General features: G+C 49.9%; 7 protein-coding genes across 7 annotated transcripts; 4 read left to right on the forward strand and 3 right to left on the reverse strand.

The window, feature by feature from the left end:
• Positions 1 to 525: 525 nt before the first annotated feature.
• On the forward strand, positions 526 to 1,522 carry JN550_004587 (uncharacterized protein; the record flags this gene model as incomplete). The annotated part of the gene is made up of 3 exons (XM_049316119.1): positions 526 to 628; positions 902 to 941; positions 1,000 to 1,522. 3 exons carry the CDS (start codon positions 526 to 528, stop codon positions 1,520 to 1,522), a joined length of 666 nt encoding a protein of 221 aa, XP_049173659.1.
• A 106-nt stretch (positions 1,523 to 1,628) lies between these two features.
• JN550_004588 (uncharacterized protein) lies at positions 1,629 to 2,872 on the reverse strand (the record flags this gene model as incomplete). Its single annotated transcript, XM_049316121.1, has 4 exons — positions 1,629 to 1,786; positions 1,846 to 1,981; positions 2,038 to 2,553; positions 2,630 to 2,872. 4 exons carry the CDS (start codon positions 2,870 to 2,872, stop codon positions 1,629 to 1,631), a joined length of 1,053 nt encoding a protein of 350 aa, XP_049173660.1.
• Positions 2,873 to 3,124: 252 nt separating this feature from the next.
• JN550_004589 (uncharacterized protein) lies at positions 3,125 to 4,852 on the reverse strand (the record flags this gene model as incomplete). Its single annotated transcript, XM_049316122.1, has 5 exons — positions 3,125 to 3,380; positions 3,449 to 3,665; positions 3,722 to 4,269; positions 4,335 to 4,463; positions 4,515 to 4,852. 5 exons carry the CDS (start codon positions 4,850 to 4,852, stop codon positions 3,125 to 3,127), a joined length of 1,488 nt encoding a protein of 495 aa, XP_049173661.1.
• Positions 4,853 to 5,532: 680 nt separating this feature from the next.
• Positions 5,533 to 6,794, reverse strand: JN550_004590 (uncharacterized protein; the record flags this gene model as incomplete). The annotated part of the gene is made up of 3 exons (XM_049316123.1): positions 5,533 to 5,701; positions 5,753 to 6,294; positions 6,351 to 6,794. 3 exons carry the CDS (start codon positions 6,792 to 6,794, stop codon positions 5,533 to 5,535), a joined length of 1,155 nt encoding a protein of 384 aa, XP_049173662.1.
• A 946-nt stretch (positions 6,795 to 7,740) lies between these two features.
• JN550_004591 (uncharacterized protein) lies at positions 7,741 to 9,286 on the forward strand (the record flags this gene model as incomplete). Its single annotated transcript, XM_049316124.1, has 2 exons — positions 7,741 to 8,114; positions 8,164 to 9,286. 2 exons carry the CDS (start codon positions 7,741 to 7,743, stop codon positions 9,284 to 9,286), a joined length of 1,497 nt encoding a protein of 498 aa, XP_049173663.1.
• Positions 9,287 to 9,844: 558 nt separating this feature from the next.
• Positions 9,845 to 11,368, forward strand: JN550_004592 (uncharacterized protein; the record flags this gene model as incomplete). The annotated part of the gene is made up of 1 exon (XM_049316125.1): positions 9,845 to 11,368. The coding sequence occupies one exon, from the start codon at positions 9,845 to 9,847 to the stop codon at positions 11,366 to 11,368; it is 1,524 nt and encodes a 507-aa protein (XP_049173664.1).
• Positions 11,369 to 12,004: 636 nt separating this feature from the next.
• Positions 12,005 to 12,316, forward strand: JN550_004593 (uncharacterized protein; the record flags this gene model as incomplete). The annotated part of the gene is made up of 1 exon (XM_049316126.1): positions 12,005 to 12,316. The coding sequence occupies one exon, from the start codon at positions 12,005 to 12,007 to the stop codon at positions 12,314 to 12,316; it is 312 nt and encodes a 103-aa protein (XP_049173665.1).
• Positions 12,317 to 13,647: the final 1,331 nt, after the last annotated feature.

Raw genomic sequence — 13,647 nt, forward strand, 5'->3', positions numbered from 1 at the left:
ACGAAGGGCGCTGCACGTTGTCGCCAATTGTCATTGCCACTCTTCCGCGCAGGACGAAAGCTAACTTGAGCAGATCGGCAGCGGTAGGTAATGTGCGTTTCCTAATGAGGACACCTCCTTAGCAAAACATGCAGGTGTTAGTAAGCCCACGTGGTGGTGCATGGGTAGGCTTAGTAGCTCATAACTTTCGACGTCACGTTCGTAATCTGAGGGGTTGCACATCCGTAACCTGAGGAGCTCCACTTTCGTAATCCGTGCAGCAACGCGTTCGTAATCTGTGTGTTGCGCATTCGTAACTCCAAGTAAGGAGTAAACCCCAATGGCAAACAGATGTACCAATTGAGGTATACTTAGAATCGTTTAGAATATGATGCGTTCTTATTTTTCTTTTTTGCCAAAATGACTTGTGTGGATCAAACAGCTTTCTGGGCTTACGCGTGAAAGACAATACCGGGGTATTCAAGAAAATGGCGTCGAGGCTTGCAGAAAAATGGATCAATATAGGTCCTCGAATTCCTCTCTGTCATGGACGCTGCTCACTGGACACAGATAATCGACAACGATCCGCTTGCGAAGGACGTTGCATCCATCTCAGAGTACCGCAAGCTGAAGGAAGAACGAGGAAAACGTGCTCAAGAATTGCTGAAGGATACTGCTTTTTCCAAACTCAACGATGTAGTTATTGAAAACACCACCGTGTCCTTACAGGAGGTACCCGCCCACGACTTGCCTTTGAGAGTGTGCCGACCGAAGTGAAGCACCGCCGAGCAGCTCCCGGTGATGCTTTACTTTCATGGACGCTACTTGTGTGCCGGCGATGCTAATAGCGAGGACCTCGGATGTCGCGCCATCATCGCCAACGGTGTGGACATAATCATTGTGTCCTTCTGATACCGACTAGCTCCCGAGGTCAAGTGGCACCAAAAGTTCTCAGGCGCAGAGTATGCCATGAAATGAATGGCTCACAACGCCCACACGTTTGATGTCGATACGAAAAAGGGGTTCCTGGTCGGCGGTGCGGAGGCAGGAGCCCATCTCGACGCAATCTGTGCTATCCGAGCCCGTAACCGCTACCCGAAACATCATCCTGACCGGGCAAAACCTCATTGTTCCAACGCTCGTGGCCTGGCCAGATAACGAGATCCCGGCAGATTGGCGTGCCCGGCTCGCGTCACACACGGAATGTGCCGATGCGCCTCTTCTCAATACGAAATTGGACGAGAAGTTCATCGACGCACTTGTTATACCAGCAGATGAGCGACGGAACGGAGAGAACTTCCCCGTATGGGCGTCTCACGAGGGACTGCCGCCTGCCTACCTGCCAATGGATGAATGTGATCCGATCAGGGATCATGGGTTTCTCTACGCAGAATTACTTCAGCAAGCCGGTGTGCTGACGAGGACTGATTACTACAAGGGCTTGCCCAACATGTTTGTGCAGTTTCCGGAATTGCCGAAGACACCACAAGCAGGGATTAATTTGTCGGCAGCGATTGGCTGGCTACTCCAAGAACGCAAGTAGCCATAAGATCAGCCAGAGTTCCTCCACCTGCTCCTCAACAAGGAAGCGTCCATGGATGCTTAAAAAACAACATCAAAGTAGTTTTCATAAAAGTTAAACTGGTATATTACTCGAAGGTTGATCCAGCTGTGTGTTTCTTCCGGAGCTGATCCTGCTGGATCTCAATAATCTGTAAGGGCATTGACGTTGTGTAGAAGAGCGACTTTTGCGCCGCCGGTGGCGTCATATTATAGTCAATAACCCGAGTACGGAGCTTGTTTCGAGCTTTCGAGTAGGTGTATTTTAGTCTATGCTGCGTGGTCTTTCGAGTATGGGGAACTTACCGCAACCAGTTTGGAAGACCTCAAATACATCGGGAAATCTGAATGCATTGGACAGCAAAACGCTTACCTGTGGCATTGCATCGAAAAGCGCTGATAATGTGTCCACCAGAGCTTCAGTTGCTCCTTTGTCGTATATCTGTCCCAATTCGGTCAGATTTGAGGAAACAACCTGAAGGAGAGGGATTAATATACAATATCAGCACCTAGGACAATGTCGAATCCTGGTCCATCGCTAATCTTATCATGAAGATCACGAGACCACACCAGTTGCTCTGCAGATATGAGTTCTTCAGTTTCGAGTTCATTCAATAACAAGTTTCTGCGCATGTCCTTCACAACTCGTTCATCGCCATCGGTTGCTACAACTCGTGCTGCCCCGAGGTATTTGGCGCACATGATTGATATGAAGCCCGCACCCGCACCGAGCTCAAGTATAGATTTCCCTAAGACTAGGTCGGACTTAGAAACCAGGTAGGAAGCCAGGTGTAGAGCTCCTTCCCATGTGCGATGACCTGTGAATTTAGAGCCTGCTACCAAGGAACGAGACTCGACGACGGTGAGGGGTCTCCAGCTTTCTTGTGTATCAAGACGAGAGTTTTGAGGAATGCAGTTGTACGTGACGTTTGCGTCAAGTTGGGTGATCGGCCCCTCTTGTGGCGACATAGACTGAAGAGATGCTAGTCGGAAGGAAAGATCCTCTAAAGCTTTCTGTAGTGAGAAACATATAAGCATATCGCTTCCACAAACGGACAAAGTCACATGCTTCTCACAACATCTTACATACGTTGTTCGCCGCAATTGATCCCACCGACTTGGCTATCTTAGCGATCAATGTCTTAAGAACCCTGGCCTCGTAGCTGGCTGGCGGGTGGGAGGAGGGATTAGAGACGTTGAAGAGTTTCTTCGAGAGAAAACTCTGCGCATCCGGCTGTTGAAGGAGGACACTGGGTGGCCAGCGGATGAAATCATGGTCAATACACTGCAAGAATTGAGCCCTAAACAGAAGCAAAGGCTCATCGATATCCATCGCTGAGACCTCGCAACACACAAAGTATAGAGCGTTGGATTATGAGGACCTAGCACTTTTCTATGGACTTTCGTCTGGGTACGGTACTGAAGAGCTGACAGCTGCTGGCGGAGTTCGCAGCTGTCAAATTTCCTCGGCCATATAGTTACGGGATGCATTTTCAGTCTCGTAAAGATGATTTCTCTGGAAAATATTTCCACGAGGTCTGAGTTTGGAACAAATTAATAGGGGTGGTTGAGAACAACCAAGATGCTACCTCGGACGATACCCTCCAGCGATCCATCGCTGCAAGACTTGGCCAACTCCAACAGGCTGATCGTGAGGGCTCATATGCCCAGCATTATCAATGGCTACAACAGTAAGATTCCCACCCGACTTGACCAGGCCACCAGTGACGACATTTCCATCAAGGCTTTTGTAATACCACGGCTCAAGCTCCTTTGTACGAAATTTTGCCTGGCCACTCCATTGCAGGTTGTCATAGACATGCAATACTCCCTCGGTATTTCTGATTGACTAGTTAGTGATTGGTGGCTACCATGCGAACAAAAGCAATGTGTAAAAGGAATCTCATACACTGCAATGTCATTTTGTCCGTTAAGCACCAGGATAGGAGTGTGCTTGTTATCCAGAATGTCTATCAGCTCTCGTGTTTTCGGGACGAAGGCCTGTCCGCCAGCCATCCATTTAACATTGAAGTCAAAATTGACAACCTTGTAGTCGAATGAGCTGGGGAATCCTAATGCTGACTTTACATTGCTGGAGTTCAGATACAGCTCTACCTCTTCCATACCTGGCTTGCTAGTCAGCCTAACAATATTATACATGTGCGTTTTCCGACTTGCTTACCCATATGGCCGCAGATCGGGGGGTCTTCGCACGTCAGCCGATCATCATATGGATCGAACTCGCCGGATTGAACCAAAGCTGCAAGGAAATCTCCAATGGGCGCGCATTTCTCGACCGCCGTGAAGCAAACTTCAGGGTCATACGTCGCATCGCACAGTGATCCAAACTTGTCACAGATTGGGTAGGTAGTCTCCATTATGGCACACGCAGTGGCATTAATTGGGAGGCGGTTCTCCGTGGTATTACCCCATCTGTTGATGCATAGGTGCTCGTATGTTCCCAGAGTGTTGGCTGCAAAACTGACCAGTGCATCAACGAGGATGATAGACGTAAACCTCCGGCGCGTAATACTGGCATAGACTGGCAAGTATTGGCCTCCGTATGATTCCCCTGCGAAATGAACCGGTCCTTTCTTGAGTGCAGGGAATAATTCATCAAGGAATATATCAAGGAACTTGTCGAAGTCGATTCCACTTTCGATCAAATTCGATGGCCAGACCGACGTATTCTGAGGAAAGGGTTCAGAAAAACCAACACCGATGGGTTGGCTTAGACACGTGGGTACATACTTAGCCAACGAAAACGTTCACAGAAGAGAGTCAACCTCACTCACTCAATGAAAAGCATGTTAGCGAAGTTTGTCCAACTCCTGTCATTTCGCACCGTGTCGTTTCCGTCCTTGGTTACGGTACACGGTCCGATTTCGTGAAAGGCGCCTAGAAGTGATGATGCGCCTGGACCACTGAGAATGGCATTAGCAAAATAAAAGGCCAGTCCATACTTCGTGCATTACCCATTCAACCAGATAATCAAAGGTGCGGTTTCAGGGTCTGCACGGCTTTCGAAGTACCCTTTACCTGTCAGCCACGAACACAGGTATTGGTCTTCGAGTGACCCACAAAAGAACATGTCTCTGTCTTCGCCAAGTGGTACGGTCCCTGTCCACTGTGATGAGCCAGCGCGGCAAATGTCTTCGCTCTGCCTGGTCAGCCTCTGCCGGACCTCGGAGGCGGACTGGCCCGATCGAGACCCGTACAACGGCCATTGCGCTTGGCCAGCCAGGCTCAGAGGTGACGCGCTGACAGCGAGTATCGTCAGGTGAAATGCACACAGGATAAATCGCATGTACATGATTGGATGCATTGTCCCCCTTGAGCACGGTTGACATTGGAACCTGGCTTATGAGAAGGAGGAGGAGAAAAAACTACGGTGGGGCCGGATTTTAGAGTTCTTTCTCCAACCTTTCCAGATGCGGCAAAACAGACCCGGAACGTCCAGCTGACGATACAAACGGTGATGCAAAGTGGTTTTGAAAGCTCTTTCTCCAATGGATACGCTATCTGACAAGACTCGATCCTTTTTGAGATAGTGTTATGGTTGGGCTAGTACGAGTTCTTGTGCTTTAGTGCCTCGCAGGTACTGTAAGTTGGTGTGATACTACGGAGCCAATCACAATGGTGTTGTTCAGTTAAGTCAGCAAACAGTGCCACAACGTTGTTACGCCGAACAAAGGTTCATATTCAATGACTGCAGGTATATTATCGTGCTCAGGTGATTGACTTGTGGTATGAATTGTTACGGCACAAACGAAACAAGAGACTCTGTCTTAGGCAACAGGTTATGGCTCTTGAATAGCCACTACAAACACGCATAAAGTGACTTTAGTAACACATTGGCTAAGAATTGATGAGTTAGATGAACAATGTTACTATAAGCCATTCTTAGCATACATGAAGTAAAAAGTCAGGCTTTGGATGATGCAGCTTTTTAGGTCAATCTGTAGTACATGTATTTGAAAGCATGTGCTATGCTCATGCTGGCCCGTCAAGAGGTAATTCATTCTCGTCAAGGAGTCCAAGTGCTTGTCGTCTTGTAGGAGCAGCTGGGTCGAAATACGGCTTCTCTCCCAAGGTAGTGACACGGGTCCCGTGTCGTGGGTATCTGCCACCGTAGTCCCAGCTGGCGCTGTGAATGGTAATACTACTACAAGTTAGTAAACGCACGCATGGGAATTATGGCCAGGTTATATACCGATTATCCCATAGCGCGCTTGTGCCTGGTGTCCACTTGAATCGGACCTGGATGTCGTTGTTCTTTTCGTAAACGTCGTACAGATAGTTGAGGATAACGTCGCTCTCAGGCTTGTCGAGGCCCACAATACGATCAGTCATCGCGCGGTTGACCCAAAGTGCCTTCCAGCCAGTGGCTGGATGGACTCTCACCAGTGGGTGCACACGCTCGATATACTTGGGGCCTGCCTCAGGGTTCTCGCGCTCTAAGTAAGGATGAGCGGAGCGGTAGACGGCATACTTTCCGTCGATGATCTTCCGGAAGTCGGGCGAGAGCTTTTCGTACGCGGAGTAACCGCTTGCCCAGAGCGTGTCGCCTCCATTCGGCGGGACCGTGTCATTGTGTAGATGTGTGATTCCAGCCGGCTGGAGCTCATGCACTAGATCAGTGTGCCATCTGCTTGCGCCTCCAGGGTGGCGAAAGTCTGCTTTCCGCTCCGTTGCTTGCAGTGCTGGCCAGATGACCGAGACGCCCAGTTGACCCGGCACCTGAGGAACTTGAGGCTGTGATATAGTCAGATACAGAGCGGATGAAGGGCATATCATCTACCATTACTTACATGGACTTCCACAACGCCGTAGTATTTGCCTAGCGCAAGCTGCTGTTGGGGGCTAAGATCCTGGTTTCTGAAGAATACTACACTTCGTTCCGCAATAAGCAAGGCAAGTTCATCCTTTTGCTGATCAGTCAGGTCCTTGAGCTGTAGACCTTCAATCTCAGTGCCGATATGCGTAGTGAGGTCGGTGACCTTGGTTGCTGCTGACAGGAGAGCACTTTTTGACTTGTCTGCGCGGGCACCTGCATCGTCGTGCTTCCACTCTGTGCCACGGATCTTATATACATCATCCAGGAAAAGTGGTCTTGATGGTCTATAGGGATAGCCGTTTGACAAGTCAATGCCAGCTTTCTGCAGACGCGCCAATGTGGGCTCCGGCAGTCCGAGGGTGTCTTTGATGGGCGCTGCCACATCAACTATACTTTCATCAATCGGCGCAGGGGTCATTTTGTTCTGTATGTAGAAATATTCAAGTTCAATTAGGTCAGTATGTCAATAATATATGATTTCGAAATAAACAATAGCCACACCGCACAGATCACCATCAATTTATATCCATAGATACATCCTCAACACGTATCATCTGATCTGTAGTCACAAGCGGGGAGAGCATCACATTTGTCATGCTCGTTACTGACATATCCCAGGATATTCTTCTATATTCATTTCGTAAGGTCTCTGTTCAAATCGAAGTCGTAGAAATCTATCCGACCAGGGTTGGTCCTCAACCCGGACTAGATTGGCAATCCATGCCGCCGTCTGCATACTTGATAACGCACCAAGGTCATATTTGGGATCAATTACAACCTCGCATTGGATGATTATCCCATTCGCAATAGACTAGGGCTATGGTGTAATGGAATTTCTGCGATTGGTTGTGTTGCGCTATTATACTAGTGGTCTACCTGATGAGGGGGCATGGCGTGATATAGCTCGAGTCTTGTGTGATCGCCAAAAGAGGCCTACCACCACACGCCTCTATGTAAGCACCAGCAACATCCCTACGCGTCGGGAAATGCCCGGTAATCCATTCGTATCCTAGCACATTATCACGCGATGACGGCGCTGCATACACGGATGCTGCACGCGTCCCGTCATATGGTTGCTATGAATCGGAAATAGCTGAAATTGTCTGCCCCGAAGAGCAGCGTGTCCAAAACATTGCATATTGAGGCTATATGGAGGTAATGGATGAGTCTGGGGTGCTCTTCCTGCAGATGGCGTCATGTCTTCTGGCCTGATATGAAAGGCTACTGCACCGTGTCCGCGCCTTTATAGGTCCCTGAGATTGCGAGCCCCATTGGCGAATTCGACGAGCAGCCCTCACGCAATCATCATTGAGAATCACGAGACACTTCGAACAAGTAGACGGCCTCTATCGTTGAATCTCACCATGGCCACGCAGAACGGGGTAATCGTCACGGACGAAAAGCGGGCCGAGGAAATCCGGTCTTCACTGGAGAACGCGAGCGACTCCGCGTCCGGACGTGACGCTTTGCCGGTCGCTGAAACCCCGAAGCGGACATGGCGATCATACCTATGGGATACATTTGACAAGAGCCCCGAAGAGCGTCGGTTCTTGTTCAAACTGGACGCGGTTATACTTACATTCGCATCGTTGGGGTACCTGATCAAATATTTGGACCAGGTCAACGTCAATAGTGCTTTCGTCTCTGGTATGAAAGAGGACCTGGGGTTATATGGTAACCAGTTGAACTATATGATCACTTGCTGGACTGTGGGCTATGTGATTGGAGAGATCCCAAGGTAAGTTGACTAGCTACAGACTCGCTTGAGTCGATGCTTACTCAACTAGTAACATGCTTCTGACACGCATACGGCCATCGATCTGGATACCGGCCTGCGAAATTACATGGTCAGTCATGACTATACTGCTCTCCAAATGCACATCTGCAACTCAGATCTACGTGCTGCGCTTCTTCATTGGGTTGGCAGAGAGTGCGTTTTATCCCGGCATGCAGTACGTTGTCGGCTCTTGGTATCGTAAAGATGAGTTAGCCAAGCGCTCGTGCATCTTCCACGCCAGCAGCGCAATCGGTACCATGTTCTCGGGCTATTTGATGACGGCAACGTACAACTTGAACGGAGTTCACGGCTACCGTGGGTGGCAGTGGCTGTTCATCATCAACACGGTCATTTCCCTTCCCATCGCCATCGCAGGATTTTTCTTCCTTCCTGACGTACCTGAGATAACACGCGCGTGGTGGCTGACCAAGGACGAGATCGCGCTTGCCAAGAAGCGCATGGAACTCGAGGGTCGCGCAAACCGCGGAACTTATACAAAGGCAAAGTTTCGAAATATCTTTACCTCGTGGCACATCTATGCTCTGACGCTACTCTACATCTTCTTCAACAACGGCTCAAACTATGGTTCGCAACCGGCATTCTCGCTTTGGCTAAAGTCGGAGGGATATTCGGTGGCGGCTGTGAATTCATACCCAACAATCGCATCTGCCATCCAGGTCATCTTCACGCTTGTGTATGCCTGGAGTTCCGATTCTGTTTTCCGCGGCGCACGGTGGCCGCCTATCATTTTCTCAGGGACGTTGTTGATCATCTTCAATGCCAGCCTAGCCGTGTGGAACATCCCCATCGGCTGGAAGTGGGTTTGTTACATACTTGGCAACATTGGAGGCGGTGTGAGCGGCCTTACTTTCGCATGGGCCCATGAGATATGTAGTGATGACAATGAAGAACGGGCTCTGGTCGTCGCAACTATGAATGAGATGGCTTATGTAGTCCAAGCCTGGCTTCCTCTTATAATATGGCAGCAGGTTGAGGCACCCTACTACAAGAAGGGCTTCATCACTATGGTGTTCATAGCAGCTGCCATGATCGCTACAGCGATGACTATACGGACTCTACAAAAGAAGGAGAACGCTGCCAAGGCGAAAGAGAAGGCGGCTGGTGTGGTTTAGACCAAGGTCATGAACGTCCCAGCATGACGCCATGTAGAGATCAAAGGCTCACGAATGCAAAGTGGAATGTCAGAATAGCTGCATGACGACTGGCACCGTGGTAGTATACCACAAATGGGAGCTCGGAGCATACCAATCTGCAGTTGATCTGCAGTCCAGAACTAAAATGGCACATTAATAAAAGAAACTCGCTAAGATTTAGCGCTGTAGTTATCAGATGATGACCAGAGACCTGCACTGAGATACAATTATAGTAGGTGTCAAAAGCCATCGTTCGATGGAGATAGGACATTCCCGGAAGTTTCCTATCTTTCAACAACAGATCAGGCATCCTTAACAGGTCGTTTTAGTAATGCACAACAAGCACGTAATCGCAACCCACTATGGGCTCATCGGCTATGCTTGCGGCAGATACCTACGTGCCAGACCTTCGGATCCGTGAAAGGTTTCGCCTCCTTGACAAATGGCCTCATTTATGTCGGTTCCAAAGATTGTAACAGATATCACTGTTTCTCTATTACTATTTGTGAATTATTCGACAGTACTTTAGACATTAGGATGGGTTCGTTAGATCAAACTACGCAGCCTCTAAGAGGTATCAACAATGTCGCAGTGATCGGTGCCGGCATCAGCGGTGTCACCTCGGCGGCGCATCTCCTGCGACAGGGACTCAATGTCACGATCTTCGAGAGGTCAAGCGTTGCAGGAGGCGTTTGGCATTACGATGACCGCGTCGCTAATGAGCCGTCCTACCCCAATGTTCAACCACCGACTCCAAACTTTACAGGCTCGGCCGACCTCCGATCATCGAAGGCCAAGACTTTTGAAGAAGCGTCTTTAACACATGCGCCCCCAGGTCCATGCTACAAGGGGCTTAAGAACAACGTCCCGACGACGCTGATGAGGAGTACGCTCTTAAACTGGCCAGAGGGAACACCCGAGTTTGTAAGCCAGGACCGGATCGACAAGTACATCCAGGAGCTTACAATACACACGGGGATCCAAGAACACGTGCTTTATGATACAGCCGTAGACACGGTCAGAAAAAGCCCCAACGGTACAAAATGGGACGTTGGGACTAGCACCCTACGGAAGACCGGCTCTGACTATGAATTCGTAGGCCGAAATTGGGAGTTTGACGCTGTGATCGTGGCCAGTGGACATTACCACGAGCCAAAGATTCCGGATCTGCCCGGACTGAAGGAATGGAAGGCGAAGAGCCCACAAAGTGTGATGCATTCCAAGTTGTACAGATCTCCGGAATTGTTCAGAGACAAGACAATTCTGTTGATCGGGGCCGGAGTCTCGTCGCTAGATGTGGCTCGTGAAAGCGAAGGTGTCGCAAAGAAGATTTATCAAAGCGCTAGAGATGGGCAGTTTGACTTACCTGCGAGCTTGTTGCCTCCTGGTGCTGAAAGAGTTGGAGGCGTGAAGAAATTCGAACTCGACGATGGTGCTAAATCCGGTCGGGTGACTTTTGCAGATGGTAGGATAGTTGAAAATATCGACGTTGTCGTCTTGGGCACGGGATATGTCACATCCTATCCATTCTTAGGCGAATTGCAGGATCCCTCGGTCCCCACGGAAAAGGCGGACGGCAAGATCGTGATCAGCTCAGATGGTCTCATCACACACAACCTCCACAAGGATATATTCTATATCCCAGATCCGACCCTTTCTTTCGTTGGTGTACCCTATTACACCTCAACGTTCTCACTGTTTGACTTCCAGGGCGAGGTTGTGGCTCGTTTCCTTGCAGGGAAGGTTGCGCTGCCCAGCACCGAGGCCATGCGCCGGGAGTATGATGAGCGCAAACTAGGCCTGGCGGAAGGCAGTAAGACCTTTCACAGTTTGATGGGCAAGGATGCCATCTATATGAACGGAATTCTTCAATGGGTTAATAGAGACGCCGTGAGACTGGGATACGAGCCGATGAGAGGAGTTGATGAACAATGGCTGGATAGATACACCAGTTTCATGGCCGAGATGAAGAAGCGAAGAGAGACAGATCCGCCGGAAGACCAGAAGGCAACGTTGGTGCCCGATGTTCTGAGGCTGGCCGTGGGCCCAGCGAGTGCTTGATCAAGGGATAGTAGGTATGTTCACCGGCGTATGGGAGGGTTCGAGGGAGGATGGAGAGACGTTTGTGCTCACTTTTTCACCCGAAGATAGCCTGATTACAAGTCATCTGGCTGAGAACGATATTTATCCCTCAGCATCATGTGGGCTATCAAGATGCGTGAAGCAAAGTAGCCATCGCGTGCTGGGAATGATCGTGTGAACATCAGCCAGCATCGAATACTGCAAACATTTCTGTACTGTAGCATATAGATTGTCAGTATTTTGATGTTAATCTATCTTGCAAACTGTACAAAAACAGGATATTTCCTATTCTTGCCCATTATATTTTTTCAATGTTGCTCCGCAGCTGAGTGCATGGTTTTGGGCCCGGACAATCAACATCCCTACTTTGAACAATAAACCGACAAACAGTCATACTTGCACATCAACGCGCATGCCTTGGACTGCCTTGGTCTACAATTCTAGCACGCCACGCGCGACAGCCAACAATCAGCTACAGCGCCACAGTGATCGACGAGGTAACTTTTCAGTGCATGAACAGAACCGTTTGAACACTTGCTACCCAGAAAACACGACTACTGCGCAGCCATAGAAGCTCAAGCAACATCCTTCGCCATGTTGAAGTTTTGCGCCAAAATGAGGCCTGGCAACCTCGCGTCTGTTAGCAACAGCATTACGCGCCACAACATCTCCAGCATGCCATCGACGCATGTGACTTCGAGAACCATTAAGACAGAGGCAGTTCCACCACACACGGAGGGAACCAAGAGCTGGAAGATGAAAATTCTCGACTGCATCGGCGAGCACATCTACGCTGTGGGCGAGGTGGAGAAGAAGAGGGCCGACTCTCCGAGTTTCTCCATCTCCTCCTGCCTGAGACCTCTACAGGATTACGAGCACAAGATTGACGAGATGATGTGGCGTGCTAAGGGTGAGCGTGAGCTCTAGGAGAGGCCGCTCTACCACCTGGAACTGCCGCACGAGGAAGTGAACGTCGTGGTTCAGGACAAGACTCCTACGGCGAACGCTCCACGGAAGCCCAAGGCTCGGCATAATACAGAGGCCTGAACTGCTCGTCAGGCAGAGGGCAGTGACAAAGAAGCGGAGGGTGCATGGTGTGGCAGAGTTTTGGGAAGACCAGGGATAGTCACCCGGAGTCATCTTGACAGGGGACGGATTGCTTAATTACGGATAAGATGAGAAAGAGATACAGCAGCGGCATCTGAGCGGCGGCTGAGGAGGGGATGGAATAGGCCATTGAGTCTGGCTGGCGGGCCTGAGACGAGTTGCACCACCGGATAGTATCTCATGATGAACGGTTCACCCACCAGAGCTCTGGAGGACTAGGGACGGTCGTTCGAGTAGCGCAGTCTTCCGCTTGCACACAATAGATATAAGCACTCACACGTAGCTTCCTTGCGAGACGTGTACTGCCTACTTGGGATGAAGTATGACCTCAAAATTCACTTCGGGAAGCAGCGTACCTAGGTAGCCTACGTGCCCTGTTCCATGAACTCAAGGAATATTTTCTTCCTATTCCAGCGTCTGGAGAAAACTCACGTGCCACGATTGGTTTCTGTCTTCTCGTGATAGTGGCTGCCATCACGACCTACCCGAGTGCCAGGGCGGTTCCAGGGCTCGTTTGTAGTGAGGCAACCACGTGGCCATTCGCACCACGCAAGTAATCACGAAAAATCAGCTTACAGATTTTTGCGTTCCTGCGTGGGCAATGGCGTTAAGCCTTCTGTAAAGTGAGTGAGTGCATAGCCAGCCATAATCTACCGAACGACTGTTTGTACAAGCAGAAAAGCCTGGCGCCAGGTCACCTGCGCAACAGGTTATGAACTCTGCACGAGCAATCACATTCGCCCTAGGTCTACCACTTGTGGTAGATTATCTTTTTGATCAATGAGTGGCACCCGACCTAGCCCAACAATCAAACAACAAGTAGGTGCGGTCAAAATCACCAAGTCTCGTCCCCAGTCCCACCAAAACGACACATTGTCCTGGCATCAGCCAACACCATCAATGCAGTGAGCCGTGGAAGCACTAGTTCGCATCGACTTCTTCAAGATACCAGTACGTCGAGCCCGTCGACAGCTCGAGAGCACGAGAGCGTCGATGTCGGAGCCAGGCTGACGTTTCGATACATAGTCACTCCAGCGAGATCAACGCTGAGGCGAGGCGAGGCTAGGCTGGGTGTACAGGCACTCTAGCTAGCAGTGGACCGTCCGTCGTACAATCGCCATTTGCCTGGAGGGACAAGACAACCTTAGGCT

This window comes from Neoarthrinium moseri (assembly GCF_022829205.1).
Source record: "Neoarthrinium moseri strain CBS 164.80 chromosome Unknown scaffold12_Wmoseri_CBS_16480, whole genome shotgun sequence".
In the NCBI taxonomy this organism is placed as follows: Eukaryota; Fungi; Ascomycota; class Sordariomycetes; order Amphisphaeriales; family Apiosporaceae; genus Neoarthrinium; species Neoarthrinium moseri.